Here is a 16,288-nt window from a genome sequence, read left to right as displayed (position 1 = left end):
AAACGTCACTTCACATAAATATCCTGGAACTAAGGGCCATTTACAATGCCCTAAGTCAGGCAAGACCTCTGCTTCAGGGTCAGCCGGTGTTGATCCAGTCGGACAACATCACGGCAGTCGCCCACGTAAACAGACAGGGCGGCACAAGAAGCAGGAGGGCAATGATGGAAGTGGCAAGGATTCTTCGCTGGGCGGAGAATCATGTGATAGCACTGTCAGCAGTGTTCATTCCGGGAGTGGACAACTGGGAAGCAGACTTCCTCAGCAGACACGATCTTCACCCGGGGGAGTGGGGACTTCACCCAGAAGTCTTCCACATGATTGTGAACCGTTGGGAAAAACCAAAGGTGGACATGATGGCGTCCCGCCTCAACAAAAAACTGGACAGATATTGCGCCAGGTCAAGGGACCCTCAGGCAATAGCTGTGGACGCTCTGGTAACACCGTGGGTGTACCAGTCAGTGTATGTGTTCCCTCCTCTTCCTCTCATACCAAAAGTACTGAGAATCATAAGAAGGAGAGGAGTAAAGACTATACTCGTGGCTCCGGATTGGCCAAGAAGGACTTGGTACCCGGAAATTCAAGAGATGCTCACGGAAGACCCGTGGCCTCTACCTCTAAGAAAGGACCTGCTCCAGCAGGGACCATGTCTGTTCCAAGACTTACCGCGGCTGCGTTTGACGGCATGTCGGTTGAACGCCAGATCCTGAAGGAAAAAGGCATTCCGGATGAAGTCATCCCTACCCTGATCAAAGCCAGGAAGGATGTAACCATACAACATTATCACCGTATTTGGCGTAAATATGTTGCGTGGTGCGAGGCCAGGAAGGCCCCTACAGAGGAATTTCAACTGGGTCGTTTCCTGCATTTCCTGCAAACAGGACTGTCTATGGGCCTCAAGTTAGGGTCCATTAAGGTTCAAATTTCGGCCCTGTCAATATTCTTCCAAAAAGAACTGGCTTCTGTTCCTGAAGTTCAGACGTTTGTCAAGGGAGTACTGCATATACAGCCTCCTTTTGTGCCTCCAGTGGCACCTTGGGATCTCAATTTAGTTTTGGGATTCCTAAAATCACATTGGTTTGAACCACTCACCACTGTGGACTTAAAATATCTCACATGGAAAGTGGTAATGCTGTTAGCCCTGGCTTCAGCCAGGCGTGTCTCAGAATTGGCGGCTTTATCCTATAAAAGCCCTTACCTAATTTTTCATACGGACAGGGCAGAATTGAGGACTCGTCCTCAATTTCTCCCTAAGGTGGTTTCAGCATTTCACTTAAACCAGCCTATTGTGGTGCCTGCGGCTACTAGGGACTTGGAGGATTCCAAGTTGCTGGACGTAGTCAGGGCCCTGAAAATATATGTTTCCAGGATGGCTGGAGTCAGGAAATCTGATTCGCTGTTTATCCTGTATGCACCCAACAAGCTGGGTGCTCCTGCTTCTAAGCAGACGATTGCTCGTTGGATTTGTAGTACAATTCAGCTTGCACATTCTGTGGCAGGCCTGCCACAGCCAAAATCTGTAAAAGCCCATTCCACACGGAAAGTGGGCTCATCTTGGGCGGCTGCCCGAGGGGTCTCGGCTTTACAACTTTGCCGAGCAGCTACTTGGTCAGGGGCAAACACGTTTGCTAAATTCTACAAATTTGATACCCTGGCTGAGGAGGACCTGGAGTTCTCTCATTCGGTGCTGCAGAGTCATCCGCACTCTCCCGCCCGTTTGGGAGCTTTGGTATAATCCCCATGGTCCTTTCGGAGTCCCCAGCATCCACTAGGACGTTAGAGAAAATAAGAATTTACTTACCGATAATTCTATTTCTCATAGTCCGTAGTGGATGCTGGGCGCCCATCCCAAGTGCGGATTGTCTGCATTACTTGTACATAGTTATTGTTACAAAAATCGGGTTATTGTTGTTGTGAGCCATCTTTTCAGAGGCTCCTTCTGTTATCATGCTGTTAACTGGGTTCAGATCACAAGTTGTACGGTGTGATTGGTGTGGCTGGTATGAGTCTTACCCGGGATTCAAAATCCTTCCTTATTGTGTACGCTCGTCCGGGCACAGTATCCTAACTGAGGCTTGGAGGAGGGTCATAGGAGGAGGAGCCAGTGCACACCAGCTAGTCCTAAAGCTTTTACTTTGTGCCCAGTCTCCTGCGGAGCCGCTATTCCCCATGGTCCTTTCGGAGTCCCCAGCATCCACTACGGACTATGAGAAATAGAATTATCGGTAAGTAAATTCTTATTTTTTTTTAGTCCATAACTGCTAGATGATTGCTCTGATCAATTAACAACTCCTAGTTCTTGTAAATCCTACTCAGTGATTGTTGACACCACTCTCCTTGTCGCAATTTCCCATGGCCATCCCTTCTCCTCAAGCCATCTACCACTGCTCCAACTCTCTTGCAGGAAGTTGTAGTCTTTAACTGCAGCAGGCTGTCTCCTGTGGCCTCCCTGCTGACCCTTACCCCCCACCCCCATAACAATTCCATGCCGACGGGAGCTAATCAAAAAAGATGGAAATTAGTTATTTATAACTTGTTAATAAAGAAGACATTTGTTTGTACTTGGTGAAAGGTTATTTAATAATATTGATGGTTGCCTGGAATGACACTGTAAATTTATTTCTAAACTGATCTGTTTGTGAACTGGTGGTTTCAGCTGACATCTATCTAGTGGGTTGAAATGACAGTTATTTGGACGCTCACATCCTGCTCCCTTGTCAGGGTTAATGCAGCACTTAGCTCCAGAGTAGTATATCTCTGGCACAATTAATTCATCAGGGACACAGCACCCGCCCAGCTCTTCTCACATTCCCACAGTATCCCACAAGTATCTCTCTACAAACGCTGTTTCCTGTATATATAACTTTTTGTGCATCTGCATTTTCTTATATTGACTGGTATATATATGAGGTGTTATATGGCAGAATGACTTTATTGCTATACTACTTACATCGCCCTCCAACCTTCCTTTGTGATCACTTAAATGCTTTGATGTTTACAGACATCATTGGACAATTTATTGCTGGCTTTCATTGGTGCTGTATTGGAAGTCTCTTGTACTGCATTGTCATTTTAAAGGGTAAAAACACCATTAAAAGTTCTAGATATCTAGCTAACATGGGGCTTAAGTTGTGCTGGAAACAAGGGATCACTGTTCCTGTACTTTAATTCCAAACTCTTCAATGTTGGGGGGGGGGGGGATGTAATGTCCTCTTAGCTCAGCATATCATAAGGTTTTCGAGTTCAACTTTTTTGTAACCTACCTTTGGACTTACTGTAAAACATGTGGGATGCCACCTTACAAATTAACCCAAAACTGAAAAAACATGCGGAAGCGCCGAGAAATTGTGGTTAGAAAAACAAAATAAGATTTGAGACATATTTTGCATAAGACGAGTCTAAACTGCACTCAGCTATGTATAAACAATTGCATTTTGTTTCAATCAAGATCTGCAACCAGAGGCAGGACAGTGCATAGCTGGACCATGCAGCAAACTGAGGAGGGGACTCAGAGATGCTGTTGTAGCTTCTCTTCTTCTGAGCATGTGTGTCTGGCCTGTGTAACTACTGTGCATGCACCAGTCAGTGCCTGAGGGGGTCAAGCACTTCAGAAGGGAACAGGGCTTTTCTGAGCCCCATTTACCCCCATGATTTTTTTCTAGCTGTACTGCCTGAACCCACAGTAGTTCCACTGTACTATTTCTGTTCCATTCCTATTACCTACATTGTCAATAATGCTTTTGCTGATAATGTGGGAGGAGCTTATTTGTTATATTAGTTGTATATGACAAGGCTAACCATACTATCCCTTTAAACGGGGACACTCATGAATTACACAGGTTCTATGGCTGATTAAAACCAGGTGACATGCAGGCTTGAAGTCAACTAACAACAAAACCTGTGTAATTCATGAGTGTCCCGAGTGTCCAGGGATAGTATGGTAGGCCTATATATGACCAAATTCAATATAAAATACTTCTTTGTAAGTCTATCAACAAAACTGCCCCAATATACATTTCTCTCTTAATTCAAAATATCTTCGCACTGTGCAAGATCTGCGTCTCTCCAGTTTTATCCAGGCATTAATAATTATTCACAACCTTTCAATATTAAGGGCCATGTTTCTCATTTAATATTTTCGGGATATCCACCGAAAAGAGACATTTTCTGGGGATACCCTCACCACGGTCCCTCTATTTCCGACAGCAAATTTAGGTTTCTATGGGGGCTGCTATGCAGTCAGATGTACCAGGCCCCAGAATGCAAAACTTGTCCCTGATTAGCTAATGCCATCTGCAGATAGCATTAGCCTATAGCAATGGTTCCCAAACTGTGTGCCGTGGCACCCCGGGGTGCGGCAAGCCTCTTGCAGTAGTGCCTTGGGTTGGTGGTCCAGGACCAAATCAAATTATTTATGGTCAAAATGATAGGCAAAACCAGTGCTAATGGCTGACAACAATAAAACAGGTGGACAATTAACACAACTGTACACCACCACATAACTGAACATAAGGATGATAGGGAAGGCACAACTTACTTAAGTTAATATTTTTTATTTTACAAATTAATCAATAAACATGTTGTAACCTATGGGTGCAGTGGATAAATGCTGATACTCTTGGGCGCTGTGAGAGGTATCCTCCATTTTCCAGTCAGCCCCAGGTGACTCATGTGCAGTGTGCACTGAGGATCCAAACCAGGAAGTTATGTGATAGTGTGTAAGTATCACTCTGCTTCCAGATCTTCGCCAGGAAAGGCTCTTATCGGAGCTCTTCTACCAACAAGAGCTTAATTGTAAATTCGGGGGAAAATAGTAATTTTCACGTTGCGAACTTACGCTAAAAATATTTATCACATCCGCATTAAAAATGCAGATTGTGATAAATATGTCCCTAAAACCATTGTCTTGTGAAGTGTGCTGCAATGATATAGAAAACTCTATTATAATCCTTTACCTATAAAACAAATATTTTATGCAGTGGAAACAAATTCCAGAGGATAACTTACTGCAGGTGGAAAAGGTTGAAGTGTCCAGTCTCTCTGCTGGGTACTGTAGTGTAAAAGACTTTAGAATGGAGAAGAGAGAGATTTTGTTTATTGCTTGCAGCAATAAAAATATTTGATGGTTGAGGAGAGTCTGACAGCACAGGACAGAAAGTCTCATAGATGCAGAGGGTGCAGGAGGAATCTTGCAGGCAGGTGTGCATAGCATGAGGCTTTGACAGAGGATGATGTTAGAAGGTTGTTGAGGGAGCACAAAGGGTGACTGGGAGAGAATTTATAGGCGAGATCAGAAATGTAGGTGAGGCAGGACTTGTGGGGAGATTTGTAGTACTTAAAATTTTATTCCGGAAGGCTGACGGAGAGCAAATGTAAATGAAGAATAGCGAAATTTGTATAGGAGCAAAGCAGCAGCATTACTGATTACACAGGGTACAGTCTGAGGGGGTCATTCAGATCTGATCGCTCGTTAGCTGTTTTTTACAGTCCTGGGTTCACACAGTCGCCGCCCACTGGGGAGTGTATTTTAGCTGTGCAAGTGTGCGATCGCATGTGCAGCCGAGCGATACAAAAAAACTTTGTGCAGTTTCTGAGTTGCCCAGGACTTACTCAGCCACTGCGATCACTTCAGCATGTCCGGGGCCGGAAATAACGTCAGACACCCGCCCTGCAAACGCGTGGAAACGCTTGCGTTCTTCCAACCACTCCCGGAAAATGGTCAGTTGCTACCCACAAACGCCTTCTTCCTGTCAATCTTCATGCGATTGGCTGTGCGAATGGATTCTTCATAAAACCCATCGCACAGCAACAATCCACTTTGTACCCGTGCAACGCGCCTGCACATTGCGGTGCATACCTGATCGCAGCGCTGCAAAAAACGCTAGCGAGCGATGAGGTCTGAATTACCCCCTAAATGTGCTGTTTGCTTGCTACAGCGTTGTAGGAAAGCAGCAGCGATCCTCTAGTTTGGTTGGTTTTCATAGACTTCAATTAAGCACAAGTTCCGCTAAACATTGGGTCTGATGAATCTCTTTTCAAGGAAGTAAATAGAGTGTTTTAGCATAAAGCGCATGGGCAGATGCGAAATGACGCATTGTTGTATAACTCTGGCCATAGGACAGATCTTTGCAGGATTTGGGGTGAAATCTGGGTGGCAACAATGCATTTGCACAGAACTTCTGGGAGTGTCATGGGAGTATCATGGGAGTATTGTGAGTGTGTAGCTTGAGTGTCATGCTATTCTGGGTCATGTGTATGGCGAAGTGAAGCCTCTTCAGACAGATCTCTTGCACAAGCTGGGGATGGTGCAAGTAGCAATACTAATAAATACTGGTTCAGCTGCGGACAGGAAAACAATGGGTGGTGGAACTTCATGCTTGAAGCCACATGGATCCCTGCATTCGCCCTATGGAAACTAGCAATAGCATAAGATAGTAAATCTGACTTCCACATCCTGGCTGCGAAGGCAGGTGCAGTGCCGGGCATCTTTCCAGTAGAAGTAGCCAAGTGCAACACAACGAGGCCGCCCCGAAAAGCGTCCCGGACCCACCAACTTTTCTGTCACCACACTCCCACAATGCTACATTGCCACCAATCGTGCCGCAAACGCCTCTGCCTGTCAATCATCAGAGCCGGCCCTAACCAATATGATGCCCTAGGCCAGTGGTTCCCAAACTTTTTGGAATCACGGCGCCCTCGAGCATCAGAATTTTTTCACGGCACCTCAAGGACAAAATCTTCTTATTGAAAAATTTAGATAGAAATATTAAATGAAGTAAATTGTGTTTATATGTCATCCATAAGTTAAATTGTGTGGTGAGGGACAAGCTTTGCTTCTGTTTGTCCACGTATTTTATGATTAGCAGCCACCAGCACCGGTTTTGCCTATTACATTGACCATAAATAATTTTAATTGGTCCTGGACCACCAATCCAAGGCACCCCTACAAGTGTCCCGTGGCACCCCAGGGTGCCACGGCACACAGTTTGGGAACCACTGCCCTAGGCAATATTTTGGCTGGTGCCCCCTAGCACCACTGCTAGTTCCGCCTCTGACCCTGCACCCCTTACTCAGCACCATCACCCCTCCCCCATAGCAGTCCTCATTTTGGTGCTCCTAGCCCCTATATTTTAAATAGGAATAGTGTGCACATTTGGCGCATAGCCCAAAAAGGTGTGTGTGTTTTTGCTGGCCAGGGGCATGGCAATACAATAGTACCCCCAATTCAAGTTACGGCACACAGTACTGCAACTTTATTCACAATTTATCATGTGATAGTTTCCCTAATTTATGTTACAAGCGCCTTGAGTCCTATTGGAGAAAGAGCGCTATATAAATAAAATTATTATTATTATTATTATTATTACATCACACAGTGGTATTACTTTACCTTATATACGTTACTCCTCACAGTAGTGCCCCTTATTCACATAACATCACACTGAATTGCTCCTTATTCACATTACACCACACCATATTGCCCTTTACTGACATTAGACCACACAGTATTGCCATTTCTTTGCGCTACGCCACACAGTAGAGCACCTTATACACATAATGAAACACAGTAGTAATGCATTTATACACATAACACCAAACAGTACTGCCCCTTACACATGACACACATTATTAATGTCCTTATAAACATAATGCGCCTTACACAGAATGCAAACCTTTTTTAATGCCCTTATACACATAATGTCTCTTACACATATACCGCAAATTATTAATGACCTTATACACATAATGACACACATAGTGCCCCTTACACATGTTACACGTTATTAATGCCCTTATACACATAATGACACACATAGTGCCCCTTACACATTTGCAGCACATTGTTGATGCATTTATACACATGACACGCATAATGCCCCTTACACATATGCTGAATACTATTGCACAACCAACCCGCTCAGACACACACACACAGCACGCACACAGCCGCTAACACTGTGACCTCTACCTCTGCTTGGATACAGATGTGTCCTCATACATCTTGCCTCAATACACCATGCAGCAGGATATGCCTGGCGTGAGTCAGCTGGCAGCTCTGCTAACGTCGGGTGCCTATTTTTTATGGAAATGCATCTTATTTGCATTGCTATGTGACTAGGATGCACAAGCAGCTTCTGCTGATTAAAGTGATATGCGGCATGCCTATATACTGTGTGTGACTGTGGTTGTATCTGCATACAAAATGCTACACACAGAATATAGGCATGCCGCATATCATTTTAATCAGCAGAAGCTGCCTGTGCCCCATGGCATACCAAATGCCCAAGGCAATTGCCTAGTTTGCCTATGCCTAGGGCTGGTTCTGTCAATCATGCACAGGCATTCGCATCACTGCAACGCAAACACATTTCCCTGGTCGCGCACACGCAGTATGGGACTTGCGCGTGCGCACTTAGGAGGAGAAACAGAAAATGCGATCGCATCACAGATGCAATCCCAAGTTGAATAAGGCCTATAATTTGTTAGTGACTACTTTATCATGTGTGTGTGGGAGGAGGGGGTTATTAGTAGTGATGAGCGGATTCGGTTTTACTCGGTTTTACTCGGTTCTCAAAACTGAATCTTATTGACTCACTGATGTCACGTGTTTTGGATAGCCAATAAGATTCGGTTTTGAGAACCGAGTAAAACCGAGTAAAACCGAATCCGCTCATCACTAGTTATTAGAGCTGGCCCAGTGATGGAAATGTAGCCACACCCCCAATATGGAATGATCAAGCCTCCAATATCCAGCATTTAGATTTGCAAAATGCCATGGTATCCCCACCTCTTGATTGACTATGTATCCTCTAACTAAAAGGACCCATAACTTTTCATGGCAATTACGTTATGGAAGATAGGGGGTTTTAACAGCATTGTAGGCCCTGGGCACAGCAATGCATTGGGGCCCGCACACACCCATTCATGAGAACCAATGAAAAAAAAAATTATAACATGCCCCTTCTGCTTTCCTCTGACATCTTGACATCTCTCCCCATGCTTCCATATAGTGAATGGCTGTCATCACTGTGATTGGTGTATATCTTCAACCATCTACCAATTAGCATACTGATAGCCATTCACTGTCTGGCTGCAGGCTGGGATGCAGGTAGAAAATGCTGCCTGGCTCCTCTGATTGTGTGACCACCTGCTGCCCTTCTGAAAGACCCCTAGAATTGTTGGACTCTGGGCAGCTGCCCAGTGTGACTATACATTAAGATGGCCCTGTGTGCACGGTTGACTTGGTGACATAAGGAAGTACAGTACATCTATGTGCATTATATAATTATTGTAAGTACATCTGAATAAAAGAGAACTCTGTGTAAACCTCATAAGTCTAACTATTGCAGTCTTCATCAGTTGCATAATGACTCACATTCTCCTTGTGTACTAGCCGGGTAAAACATTGCTGTTATATATTCCCATGCCAAGCACTGACACCGAAATGAGTGGGGTGAGGTACTGGCGGGGGGAACATCAGGAAAGATGTCACCTGCACAGTTAAAGAAAAGACTCTGGCACTGTGCTAGAGTCTTTGTTCTCTAGGACACATGCACCATCTTCCCAAATGTCACTGGGAAGATGGCGTCGATCAAGGAGGAGGGACATGCTTCACACAAGCAAGATAGGAAGCAGACGCCTTCACCCACACCCCCTCTTGCCCCCCTATCCTGCATTAGAATGTGCCCCCAGTGGAGCATGTAGGGCACTTGCAGCCCTGCAATTATTAGGCCACGCCCCTGTGCTCTTTCCGCCCTTGATGCCAAACCTTCTATCAACCCAGTACTGACATACAGAACCAGCAGGGAGGTTATATTGAGGTGTACTGACACATGCATGTATAGGGAATAGAGGAGCACTGCACCTGTCTGCACTGCATATGCCTGACTCGCTCTCATGCAGGAAAGATTATCCCTATTTATACAGAAGTGCAAAGACTGCTTGATTCAATTTGTTTATCAGCTGCTGCTCAGAGACCAGAAAACCTAATCTGCCATATTAAACCATAATCCACATTATGGAGGAAGTAGCAGAACTTTAATGTATTTATAAACAAAGGACAATGAATATGATAACAACCATCTTTTATCCAAATGCTGTCCTGTACATCTAGTGTAACTCTGGTTTTCAGTCTTCCGCCAAATGTGTTCATAACAATATTATCTCCTGAAATGAGCTGTGCCATGTTAGTGCTGCAATTAATAAAGTATTTTCCTGCTGTTTTCTATTACAGAAGCTGAAATCCCATCTACCAAGGCTTCGAGAAGCAAGAGACACAAGTGTGAAATGCCTGTGTCCACCTGGTGAGTAGATATATGTCATATAAGGTGACATCATAAAATCTGTAGGTGTCATTTGTTGTCTTTAGAAGACACTGGCAACGCAGTGAGCAGGTTGTGTTTTCTAGTGCTCTGATATACACGGAACACACATCTACTTTATATTCTTATCTCTAAGAAAACACAATTAGCTTAAAATCCATGTGTGGGTGTTCCAGAGATGAATGTGTGGTGAATACATTAGATGAGCTGCACAAGAAGAACATTAAACATTACAGAAACGTCCATAAACAATTTACAAGAGGCTAAAAAATGGTATATATAGTATAAGAATTGTCTGAGACCACAGACACATAAGGATGGAGGCCCTGCCCATAACACTACAATCTACGCTACAAATGGCATACACATATAATGATAGCAATCCAATGCCGTAATGAGTGCTCATCCATTGACTAGATACAAGTTTACATTGTAGCCCATGCTGCAGGAGCATTACCTGTTGGCAGGGATCCGTAATACTGCTTGTTACATGCAGTAAACTCTATTAGTCCCAAATAAGATGAAACAATTATAAGAATCTATTTACAGTCGCCCTGGTCATTTAGCTGTATCAGGAGTTTATAGTATGGAAAAAAAAGAATATGGATATAAGCTTTTGGGGATATTTCCCATCTCTACTGGAATGTCCGGGAGAGTAACAAATCTTTGGGGAACTCTCCTGGACTCCAGAGAGAGTAGGCCAGTCTCCAGAGTTTTTGTTAGACCATAGGTTCTCAAACTCGGTACTCAGGACCCCAAACAGTCAATGTTTTCCAGGTAACCCAGCAGTTGCACAGGTGTATTTATTACTCACTGAAACATTTTATTACTCACTGTGAGGAGACCTGCAAAACATGCATTGTGTGGGATCCTGAGGGCCGAGTTTGCGAACCTGTGGATTAGACGATAGGCACCTCTAGGACTCTCCTGGAGGATCTTTTGTCAAAGTTGACAAGTAGACTTGTGGCTGATTCAGTGTTGGGACTGAAGCAAAAAAAAAAAAAGAGCACATTTGCTGTTAGCAAAAAAACTATGTTGCATTGCATGTGGGGCCAAGTAAGATGTGCAGAGAGTTAGGAGGCATTTCCAAGCAAAGGACCTCGCTTTTTTTTTGCTCTTCTCCTAACTCTAAATCCAGTCCCTTAGTGTAGGAAAAGACCTGGTGGGGTGTATGGGATGTATAATGGTGCTACAACAAAACAGTAAAATAAATAAGTAAAAATTATATATATTACAAAAAAAATAAATGTCCAGAAATACAATACTTATGATTCAGCGCCTGGTACTTGGATCTAGGCTGCTGCTTCACCAGTAGTTTATAGACATATGAGCACATTGTCATTTTAGTTCACACTTTATGTATGTTATATTATAGAGCGGACTACTATATTTAATTTTTTTCCGTATATATATATATATATATATATATACTCATCCTCAATATTGGATTAATACCATTGTAGAGGTACTTGCAACACAGACAGACTCCAGCCTTTGGGTAATATTGTGTCAATTAGATAGCAAGGATCTCTAAGAATATCAATAATTTAATAGGGTTCTTCCTATTACAAACTGATAATGGGGGATATGAAAGCACAAAATCGTATGGAAATGGTCACAGTAAAAACTTAATGCACAGTTTGTATGTGTAGTTGAACTTTGACATTAGCAAAGTCTCAGTGGCAATCGGGGTCATTTTCCAGTGACCTGACCCCTCTCTTTTAATATTCATCAAAACCAAGCTCTTAAGAAATTATTGAGATTTAATGTTACTTGTGATGTGTTACTTGGTACAATTATTTTACCTTTTGCGCATGTTTTTATTATATGTTTTAAGATTTGCTTATGTTTTTTTTTTCATTCAGAGGTTCTTAACCCTTTTAGAACTACTGCATTGTCTTTGCATTAGTCTTGTAGTTTAGTTTAAAATTATTTGTTATTATTTTATTTATTCAATACAATACTTTGTACTTTTAGAAAATTATATTAAAATATATTTAAAACAACTTTACTAGTTGATAGTATTCAATTATGCCACAAGACTAAGATTATGAGTACCAATCCATGATTGCCCATTTTAAGGTGTGTTAAGAATCCCTGGGTTTAAACAAAACATTTCACTCAATGCTATATGCTCTAATAATGGCCCTCATTCCGAGTTGATCGGTCGCAAGGCGAATTTAGCAGAGTTACACACGCTAAGCCGCCGCCTACTGGGAGTGAATCTTAGCTTCTTAAAATTGCGACCGATGTATTCGCAATAATGCGATTACTAACTACTTAGCAGTTTCAGAGTAGCTCCAGACTTACTCTGCCTGTGCGATCATTTCAGTGCTTGTCGTTCCTGGTTGACGTCACAAACACACCCAGCGTTCGGCCAGGCACTCCCACCGTTTCTCCGGCCACTCCTGCGTTTTTCCCGGAAACGGTAGCGTTTTCAGCCACACGCCCCTGAAACGCCGTGTTTCCGCCCAGTAACACCCATTTCCTGTCAATCACATTACGTTCGCCGGAGCGAAGAAAAAGCCGTGAGTAAAAATACTTTCTTCATAGTAAAGTTACTTGGCGCAGTCGCAGTGCGAACATTGCGCATGCGTACTAAGCGGATTTTCACTGCGATGCGATGAAAAATACCGAGCGAACAACTCGGAATGAGGGCCAATATGCATTGTGCTGCTTAGCGCTTTATTTGTTGCATCTCTAGTATATTTGAAATAAAAAAATGTAAAAATAAAGTGATTGTGGCTATTTACATTTTACCAACACTTTGCAGATGACATTCAAGTTTTTATTTTCTACCTCTACCATGATCTGTCTATATGTATATGAATTTCCAGAAAGATCTGAGTATAATGATATTTTGTGGCTGGATGTTGTATTCAAACACGTTGTCATATATTTATTTAATCCATCAGTCAGGTAGTTATTGAAAAATACTGTATCAGTATATATTATATTCAGTCTAGCAGTAATCATCCTGTGTTAATGATGTGGAAGAGTAGAAGAATAGGAACAGAAAGCCTTGGCTCTATGAGCATTTGGTTATTACAATAGCTTTGTAATATTGCATTTATTGTATAGATTTATATTTATATTGCTTTTCAGATTTGATATTGCTTGTAACAATTCAAATATGCATTTTGGGCCTAATTCAATGTTGATTGCAAAAGCAAAATCTTCCTCTAATAGGCAAAACCATGTGTTCTGTGGCTTGGAGGGGGGTTTGAATATATGTATGGGGACCTAAATTTATCAAGCTCCGAAAATATAAAACTTTTCAGAGCTTGACAGCAGAAAGCTTAGCTATAGCGTTTGTTCCTGCACCCATGCTCCCTCCTGTAGCAAGGAGGACCGGGGTAGCGAAGAGGGATCCATCTAGCCCTGTTTGGCTCCTTACACTGGTTCCTGGTTCTTTATGCTCAGACTTGTCAGTGCTGAGTTTCATAAGAATCGCAGGGACAGCTGATCTTCAGATCAGCTGTCTCTGCACCGGAGTAATGTTGAATTGATCCAGTGATTTTGTATTTACCACTTCTACTTGCAGCGAGTTGGATACTTAGAATTATAGAGGGCCACACAGCCCCCAGTTATTAAAACGATGATTAGGCCCTATGGTGACTGGGTACACACTGGGACAACAGGAATTCGTTCTGACATCGGAACGAATGCCCGTACAGACTGCAGCGATGTTAATGAAGGTCGGAGCGATCATGTTCTGGCCTTCATTAGCATAAAGAAGGACGCTAGCAATACCACTAGGTTTGATGTGCAGCACATCCACCTAGCGACTGTCGTAAGTGTTCACAGGAGTGTGCAATCCTGTGTATACACTGAGCAATGTAAGTGATATATCATTTTAAAATGACATTTTACCAAAAAAACAGGATTGTCCCGCAAAAATCGGGACAGTTGGGAGGTATGTCTTGAGTGCTTATTTTGTTTCACATGTACAAAGACATTTTATTTTGATACTATATATTTTTATTAATCAATAATAAACTCGCTATATTTCCGTAATCCGGATACCCATTAACCAAAATATTCCTGTGGTGATGTCATCACGCGGCCGACGTCATGACATCACAGGAGTCTGCAGCCAATCACAGACAAGTGGGAGAGTGGCTTTGCAGCCATTCCCTCACCGCCACTGACTCCCAGGACCTGCTGCGGACTTGCCGCTGACTCCCGCAGACCTGCCACACCCCTCTGCCCACCCTCCGGACCCCGCTGACAACACACCGGACCCCCTGGGTGGTGCTCCCCAGCACCAGGAAAAGTGGCCAAGCCTCTCGAAGCTGGCTGCTATTAACCGCCTACTTACAGAGTAAAGTGGGCGGTTCCAATGGCCGATGATGCGATTCGTACTGAATTGCATCATCGTAACCATGCCTCCGCTGTACAGTGCTGGTAATCTCGGCATTGTATAGCAGTGGTGTTAAAAAAAAAAAACATGTACTTTTGCCTTCTACCAATTTATCTGACTTTAACAGGGGTGTGGCCATTCTATTTAAATGCACATATTGGGCGGGATGTACTAATGTACATCGCTGCCCATCGCCTCCCTGCGCCATGATGCTGATCGCATATGTACTAACATATGCAATCAGCATTGCGGAGGACAGCTCTTCCGATAAGAGCTGTCCTCCGCGATGCGCAGCGGCAGCCTGACTTCCGGGATTCGGCCCCAGAAGTCAGTCTGCGCGTGCGCGGGGTGACGGGGGCGGCCGCAGGGCATGCTGGGAGGGATCCGATCGGATCCCTCACACAGCGCCGCGGAGAGAAGCCCATAGGCTTCTATGGACGTACGCCAGCCCGTAACCCGCCGCGGCGCTGTCCTGCCGGCCGGGGGTTAGTACATCAGGAAAATGCGGTAAACAGGGAGTTTACCGCATTTTCCGCTTAGTACATCCCGCCCATTATATGTTATTTTACAAGGGTTTATGTAGGAAGCACCTACAAGCCTTTGAAGCCAATGTGCCACTGTATCTACTTAGCTCATTGCATTTAGGGACACTAGTTTTCATGTTTAAATGGATTGTCTGTATTGTTAGGAAATTAGATATTAACATGTTCTGTGTACAACCATATGAGAAACATTCATCATACTGCAATATAGTTTTATGTAGTGAATTATGATTCTTTTATTATGTTATTTGCTCTGCCATTAGGGAAGCAAATGTTTATTAGATCTGAAGTAATATGTTTTTACATGTTTTGTTATTTTTTTGGTTTGTGTTTGCAAGCTTGTCTTGCAGGGCAGCCTAATTGGATGTATTGTACATATTACAATGCAGTATATAATTTATATATTCAGTATATTTAATCCACTAAATTAAAATGATTAAACTTCATTTGATTTATTTTATCATTTCTTTTAGCAGAACCTGAACAGAAATATGTATTATTATTATTATTATTATTATTTATTAATATTTTACCCAATTCTAAAAGTTTGTATTTATGAAGAGATGGTTATGTGGGAGTGAAATAATTTTGTCTTTAGAATAACACTTTTTGTACTGTGTGCAGTCACGCTGGGTTTGCAGCTGCTGAGAATAAATGTGTTTGGATGTAACCTGCTTTGTAGTGCATTAAACAAGTTAGGAGAATATTTATGGATAATAATTTGTGCCTAGAGGCAGCCACTATTCTTTTTGTTCCGTTTCAGTTTAAAGGAAACAAATGCATAATGCAGTAGTATTGTGAGAGAAGACGGCAAATGAGACACATTACATATGTGTATGTGTTTGCAATGAATTCACTCCCATCTCAGGCATATTATCCTGGAGAGATTTTTAAAGTTTAACTTCAATGAGATAACTAGAATAAAAAATCATGGAAGTAACTGCTCCACACTGCCTTAATCAAATTCTCACGGATTTCCCTCTAAAGTCATATCTGTTAATGTAGTCACTGGCAGTGATGGTTAGTGACAGTCCTTTCTGATGTGTGTGGGTAGAGAATAC

The 16,288-nt window shown here is 42.9% G+C and overlaps 1 protein-coding gene across 1 annotated transcript in view; it reads left to right on the top strand.

Moving 5' to 3' along the window:
• LOC135057341 (collagen alpha-1(XIII) chain-like) overlaps window positions 1-16,288 on the top strand; it is a 215,009-nt gene that overhangs the window by 42,607 nt on the left and 156,114 nt on the right. The window contains exon 2 of the mRNA XM_063963231.1: window positions 10,235-10,304. Coding sequence (XP_063819301.1) covers window positions 10,235-10,304 — 70 coding nt within the window. The remainder of the gene's footprint in view (window positions 1-10,234; window positions 10,305-16,288) is intronic.

The sequence above is a fragment of the Pseudophryne corroboree genome, chromosome 3 (genome assembly GCF_028390025.1).
Source record: "Pseudophryne corroboree isolate aPseCor3 chromosome 3, aPseCor3.hap2, whole genome shotgun sequence".
Classification (NCBI taxonomy): domain Eukaryota; kingdom Metazoa; phylum Chordata; class Amphibia; order Anura; family Myobatrachidae; genus Pseudophryne; species Pseudophryne corroboree.
The sequence above is the reverse complement of the archived record's forward strand: the minus strand, read 5'-3'. Positions and strand labels throughout refer to the sequence as shown.